Source organism: Sinocyclocheilus rhinocerous, unplaced genomic scaffold, assembly GCF_001515625.1.
Source record: "Sinocyclocheilus rhinocerous isolate Xijiao unplaced genomic scaffold, SAMN03320098_v1.1 scaffold285, whole genome shotgun sequence".
NCBI lineage: Eukaryota > Metazoa > Chordata > Actinopteri > Cypriniformes > Cyprinidae > Sinocyclocheilus > Sinocyclocheilus rhinocerous.
In genome coordinates this window covers 2,423,494-2,430,315 of record NW_015630288.1, presented here as the reverse complement: position 1 = coordinate 2,430,315, position 6,822 = coordinate 2,423,494, and the positions used below count along the sequence as shown (strand labels likewise).

Below are 6,822 nucleotides of genomic sequence, written 5' to 3'. Positions count from 1 at the left end.
TATTGTATATTATAGTGTAGAAACAGCACCGAATGCTGTTTCTACACTTTCACGCGCAGTCATGCCGGTGGCGCGAAAACTTCTCAAAAATCTAACAGTGTAAAGCGCTTTTAAAGATAAATTCTGTTATTGTACATTTATAAGTAACATTTTCAAACCATTTTATGTCTAAATATACTCAGTCTCTTGTTAATATATGAGCTAACCTATTTTAGTCTTAAAATATTGCCAATATATAACAAACAAGTAAATATAAGTTGAACTAACTGCTTAGCTATATGGCTAAAAGAAATGTGGACCACGAACTATCTGTCATCACAAACTGAAACGGATGATTTTGACCTGTTTCCGCCTTTCGCAAAGTAAGAGTTTCTGTCAGTATGTTCAAAATTAAAGCATGTTTTCTATTTTCATATGTTTCTCTATGGTCTACTGTCATTTATGGGTAATGTTGTTTTGCCATCTACAGGCGCTCAAAGGAAGTGACTCGTTCCAATGAGGAGACTGTGTTACCTGTGCAGCCTCAATATGGCGAGACTTTCTGGAAGACAGCTGTGCCAATATCATGGTAAAATTGTTAATTTAATAACCATGTCCCTATGCAAATGATTTTGAAAGTACTTCAGGACACTCTGAAGCTGACTGTGTTTGTATGTTTGTTGGCAGCGAGGACTTGTTCACATATGAACCCTTTCTTGCTTCAGCCCTGTACTCCAGTTCACCTGTTGGGATGGTGAGTAACTAAATGTAGACTTTTTGATTTTTTTAATTTGTGATTAATTTACTTAAATACATGTGATATGCATTCAGAAGTCTAGATTTGTGGAATTGCACACACAGGCCTGCCTTTAGTCAGGTGACCACACACAATTTGACCACCGGATTTACAGAAATAATTTCACATTTAAAGAGTGTTTTCTCAACATTGCAACATTGCATCTCTAATTAACTCATAGTTCAAACACATTCATTAATTATTATTTGAATTATCACTCAGTCATTTAACAATGTAATACTGAGTCTTAGAAATACTTTTGTCTATTGAACACGTTAAAATACACACATTCACACCATTTCATATTAATATGAAATGCAGTGATTTCCAAACATTTTTGTCAGCCGAAACAATAAAATAAAGTTTAGTTTTTATAGCAATATAAAAAGTAAACAATTGAACAACACATTTGCATATGATTCAAGTGTTTTATTTGTGTTATTGTTTTATTTTCAAATTATTCATTTATTTTAATTGATCATTTTTATGGTTTAATTATTAGCTCTTCATAAACTCACAAACCCCTTCAGTTCCTTGGTGAACCCTAGTTTGGAAAAGTCTGAAGTAATGAAATGTTTAATGCACTTCATACTGTCGCTAACAACTCTTTGTATTTTTATATCAGTATTAGACTATCTTCTTCAAATGATAAACATCAAAAGTTATCTAAAAACAATTATAATTGAAAGGTATCTAAGTGATCAAAAAGGAGTCCGATTATATTACCTAAAATGTGTCATGTAATATATTACGTTACTAACTATTAACTAGTATCTTAGAGTACTCTAGAATTGTATTTCCAACACTTTGTTATGGTACTGTCACATCAGCCGCTGTCAACTCATTATTTCAGGTGAGCAGACATAAAAGAGTGAGCAGCCTGACTCATGAGAATCTGCCGCATCCTTCACAGCTGATGAGTAGAATGAGAAGATATCACAGACTACAGAAACACACTCCAAGCGTTCTGCAACATATAGGAGAACTCAGGATGAAACAGCGCCATATAAATGAGTGAGAGAGAGAAGGATTGTGGGAGGAAAGGCATGTTACGAATTAACAAATATGTATCAAATGAGTCTATTTTGCAATATTGCAGGCTGAAGGGGGACAAATGGTGGGGTGCCACAGCTGTGCCCAGGCTGGAGGACAGCAGCGGCTCACCTGAGGGTGGAGATGAGCAGCTTCTCAGTCCTGCAGCTGGTGTTAGCTTCAGTGCTATGCTAATGGACAATCCTGATGTGACCATGACAATGCCTTATGAAGCTGCTCCCTCACCGACTCTTCTGGTAGCATTTAATTGATGAAAGGAAGAAATCTTTCGGTTTAATCTGAAATTATATTTTGTGATTTTTTCTTCTTCTTCTACAGTGCTCATTTACAGAATATGAGCAGTTTCATGACCTTGCTCCAGGAGGGAACCCCATGATGGCGTTTGTTTCGGGAACAGCCCATAGATCGCTCTTGATGGCCGATAATGTATGTGCCGCAGTGAATTCTGGGACATCTGATAGGATCCTCGGGAGCAATGATGATACGATGTCACTTTTTTACTAGTTTCTGCAGTTTGCGCCATGTTGGCCTATGATTCTACGATTTTTTTTCCTCTTAATATCTACTGTTGTTAAGTCTTAATGCAGTTTTATATGTAATTGTAATTGCTTTTCATGGTTGCAAATGTTTTAGTGTTTAGTGTAGTGTTTAGTGTTAATACCAGACAATTGGTATAACATTTCAAGTGTGTGATGCTTGGCTTATCAATCTTAAAAAAGAAAAGACTCTCAGGACCTGACCAAAGTTCAGTTCTGCTTAGTCATTTGCAAATGAAATGTATATGAATGGAAATACATGTTTACTGTATTGGCATTCATTATTGTCTGTATGAATTTGAATCTGCTTGATCAAACAGGTAAAAAGAAACAGTAAATAATAAAATAAAACTGAACCCATTTCTTTTTTTGTACTTCTAGGCTACCTTTTTACAATTTTGTTTGTACCTATAGCATTACTAACCCTTACCATGGTAATGGTGCATAAATTATGCAGTACAATTGTGTTTACCTGTTTTAATGTATATATTACATGAATAGAAACATTTGGTTTCACTTTATTTTACAGTAAATGCACTTATGTGTACTTAGTATGCTTTCCTAAAAAAGTAGGCTACTGGGTAATAACTACATGGGTTAGGTTAGGTTTAGGGGTAGGCTACGTTAGGTTATTTATTGCAATTATTATAATAAGTACGTAGGCTACATGCGGAAAAGGACTGTAAAATAAAGTGCTCAGTTTTTTTTCAACATGCGGATTAATTAAGGACTTACAAACTCCCTATAGCAAAGCTGATTTAATTTAATTATTTTCTCAGAATCCCTGTATATTCACTGGAATCTCGTTTGGGATTTTTATTGGTTAGAACTTAATACAGCATTTCCATTAGGGAATGGGACGACCATGTGTTGACCGAATATTTTTTCTTTTCCACTCCCTCCTCTTTCTGATGAAAGTTGTGAAACCGAAAGTTAACTGATCAAAATTGAGAACGGAAATATTACCGCTATTTTCCGCATTCTAAACTATTCTGTCCCATCATATCAACGTTCAGGCTATAATGAACAATCACAACATTCCTGCTTCTGTTTGGAAGGTGAAGGTGGAAGCGCTGAAGCGGTTTCTTGTATGTACTGTCGCCTGCACCTGTGTGGGTGTGATGTATATGCAGTGGACGTACATTTGGATGCTCAGGTCTGAAATGGCTGAAATAACGCGGCGGTTCAGGCCTCTGGATACAGCGGTGAAGGAAGGTGGGATATGCTGTGATTCCGCCGTGTGCTACGGGGTAGGTGAGTGCTTTTGTTCTGTTTTTACTGCTTAACGTTATTCGTCTGTTGCTTCACCAACCAATTCTACTAATGCCCTGTTTTCTGCACTTCTATCCTGATTATTCTAAAGTATTCTCTGGAGAGTATAATCTAAATATAGCCTAAATATGATAATTATTCAGTGCTTTGGTATATATCAAAGTAAAGTGGTATTACCATTGTTATGTACACCATAGTATTTTTAAAGCACCTTGAAGTACCATCACTATGGTATATGAATGGTTATACCATGGTAAAATTAAAAATAGTAATAATAATAAGAGTGGTACCATGGTACTATGGCATTAATTGCGCAACTGATTTCACTTCCCCATCTGTGGAGAACTGGTGACTGCCTTCGGCTCACAATGCATGAACCAAATAGTTAGTCAGAAAGCACTATGCTTACCAGTCAACTTTAGTGTTCAAGCAATAGCATTTTATTCAAAAGTTTAGGTTGTAATTTTCTCAATATCCTCCCTGGTAGTCATTCATCGGACACTGTTAATCAAAGTGAATTTAGGTAAGTGGGATATCAAATATATCAGTTTTAACAGGGACGGAATAACAATGAAGAAAACTGTGCAACGCAAAAGTGATGACCCAAACAAGATTAAATACAGCTTCATTAGGAGAATGTTTGTGCTGACAAAAATATGTTTTGTGTAGTGATTATTGTCTGCCAAAAGTATGCAACCAAATAACCAAATTATTAAGACTGTAAGATCTCAAGTAAGTCATTTGGCATATTGTAGGGCCTGTGCAGTTCATGGTAGTTTGACAAAGGTATGTGCACAGCCTCCGTCAAATGGGTTGGGCTTTTCCAGTAATGTCTCTGAAGACAATGACCCAGAATTTTATTTTTTTGCTCTGTTGCAATAGCTTGGGAAGAGTCCAGCAGGGTTCTATTTCAGTTCTATGACAGTGTTTTCGCAGGAATTACTGGCATTGCCAAACCCATTAATTAACTCTTTATTAGAATGGGATGTTGTCTACACACTTTTGGTTGTACAGTGTGATATTTTTGACAATTTTGTTTTACTTTAGTACAAAGTAACAGCTATGTTGGGTTGCCTGCTGATGTCCAATGTAAAATCATAAAGCAAAATCGGTGAGCTTTATTGTGTGATGATGTCTAATTTCCCATAGGCTACATCTTGTTATAAGGTAAGCTGTTATCACAGATTCCCTGAGAGACGGACACATGCAGAGGGTCGAGACAAGAGAGATGTGTCAAAACAAAGGAAACAGAGAAAGAGACGTGAAAGTGAGAAACTTCTTTCATTGTCTGTCTTACACACAAACACACATTTGTTTAAATATATCTCATGTAAATTGTCCTTTCTTTTAGCAGAGCAGCACACATTTCTCCATCTTGTTCCTGTGTCCTCGCAGACATACAGTGAGTGTAACACCCACAATGTCTAACTATAAAGGGAATAGTTTGACCAGAAATGAAACGTACCCTCAAACCTTTCCAAACGTGATTGACTTTCTTTCTTCTGTGGAGCACAAAAGAAGTGACCAGATTTGGTGTCCATTGTTATCTACTGTATGGACAGAAAATACTGAGATACTTTTCAAAACATCTTCTTTTATGTTCCACAGAAGAAAGTCATATGGTTTTAGAACGACATAAGGATGAGAAATGATGGGTGAAGTTTTTCACGATACATAGATAGATAGACAGATAGATAGACAGATAGATGTATATTAATAAACTTTCTATAATAGCTAGATGCTGTGGTTTAAAGTTTTTCATAAAATTTTGTTCATGGCAGCAGAGTATTTGGGAAGTCAAGGGGTTTGAATAAATTTGATTGCAACTGTATATAGACAGACAAACAGACAGACAGATGGTTTTTGTCTCTCATTTGTACTCTGTGTTTTTCTCAGATGATCATGACACCACTGTTCTGTCTTGGGCCGTAGGGCAGAGCAGAGGGGAGGGGCTTCAGGTATCAGCTGATACTGTAACAGTGGAGACTGAGGGCACCTACTTCATTTACAGTCAGGTTGGTCTTGATTGGTACTGACACTGCATAATCAAAATATAGACTTTAAAGGGTTAGTTCACCCAAAAATGAAAACTCATCAGTTACATGTAAGCTCAACCATACTTGCTTGATGTACAAGCACAAACCTCATTGGCACGCCAAGCAAGGATGTTTCAGCTTCCATTTACTAATTGATTTTAATTACTTTTGATATGTTCTATGTATATGTGCTGAAAATAAATAAATATAATATAATCTGTTCATCATATTGACATCATATCTGTTCATAGAGATTGTGTCTCTTCAAGACTCTGGATTTAACCAGTCAATTCATGTGATTTACAATTATATTTTATGAGCTTTTTGAAGCATCACAGTTTTGGGTGAATAGCCTTTCAGAAAGGAGAAGCAGAAATCACTCATGTTTCATTAAAACATGAAAATCTTTACTTGTGTTTCGAAGACGTACAAAAGCCTTAGGGGTTTAGAGAGTGAGTAATCAAAATGCCAGAATTTTCACTTTTGTATGAACTAAGCTAACCTTAATTGTAAACCCTAATAAGTTAACAGAACTATTGCAGAAAATTTGATGTAATCAATTATTTGAAGTAATTAAGTTAGCAGAAACTTTATATTTTGATTTTGTACTATACAAGCATGGTAACTGCACCTAACATGAAATATGGAGAAAACTAATTTGATGACACTTAACAGGCCTCAGTTCCCATTGTGCACCATAATTTACCATAACACAATACCATACCATACCTTAACACCATAACATAATACACCACTAATTCGTGGTTTATCTCAAGAACACTCTTTGCGTCATTTGTGCCATCTGCTGGTCTGTAAAATTTACAGCCATAGAGCTTGATTATATTTTGCATACTTTATCAACTGAAAATTTTCTTTGATGGAGGAACTCTTTTTATAGCATATGTCGTTTATTAAATATGTAGCTTTTGTAAGCTTTTATAAAAATTATCACCCACTCATTAAACACCAGCACCAAAGTAAAAAAAAAAAAATCAAAAGTACAAAAATTGGTAACACTTTACAATAAGGTTTAATTTGTTAAAGTGCCCCTATTATGCCTTTTCGAATATTACCTTTCATGCAGTGTGTCTTGTAGCTGTATGTGAACATAAACTATCTGCAAAGTTGTGAAGCCGACAGTGCACGATAA

The 6,822-nt window shown here is 35.7% G+C and overlaps 2 protein-coding genes across 2 annotated transcripts in view; both read left to right on the top strand.

Annotated features, from left to right (window-relative positions):
- The first annotated feature begins 291 nt into the window (after window positions 1-291).
- On the top strand, window positions 292-2,473 carry LOC107740025 (uncharacterized). Its single transcript, XM_016552295.1, has 7 exons — window positions 292-362; window positions 470-568; window positions 667-733; window positions 1,629-1,789; window positions 1,875-2,064; window positions 2,147-2,254; window positions 2,462-2,473. The coding sequence occupies exons 1-7, from the start codon at window positions 292-294 to the stop codon at window positions 2,471-2,473; spliced, it is 708 nt and encodes a 235-aa protein (XP_016407781.1).
- Window positions 2,474-3,386: 913 nt separating this feature from the next.
- tnfsf13 (TNF superfamily member 13) overlaps window positions 3,387-6,822 on the top strand; it is a 25,261-nt gene continuing 21,825 nt past the window's right edge. The window contains exons 1-4 of the mRNA XM_016552315.1: window positions 3,387-3,614; window positions 4,804-4,903; window positions 4,988-5,038; window positions 5,533-5,651. Of these exons, the coding sequence (XP_016407801.1) occupies window positions 3,387-3,614; window positions 4,804-4,903; window positions 4,988-5,038; window positions 5,533-5,651 (498 nt within the window). The remainder of the gene's footprint in view (window positions 3,615-4,803; window positions 4,904-4,987; window positions 5,039-5,532; window positions 5,652-6,822) is intronic.

What these genes read in the sequence shown, in the direction of transcription:
- LOC107740025 (XM_016552295.1), top strand. Translation starts at nt 292, where the DNA reads ATGTGGACCACGAACTATCTGTCATCACAAACTGAAACGGATGATTTT. An exon ending in ACAGCTGTGCCAATATCATG is followed by an intron (nt 569 to 666) that starts GTAAAATTGTTA and finishes GTTTGTTGGCAG; the next exon opens with CGAGGACTTGTTCACATATG. An exon ending in CCAGTTCACCTGTTGGGATG is followed by an intron (nt 734 to 1,628) that starts GTGAGTAACTAA and finishes TCATTATTTCAG; the next exon opens with GTGAGCAGACATAAAAGAGT.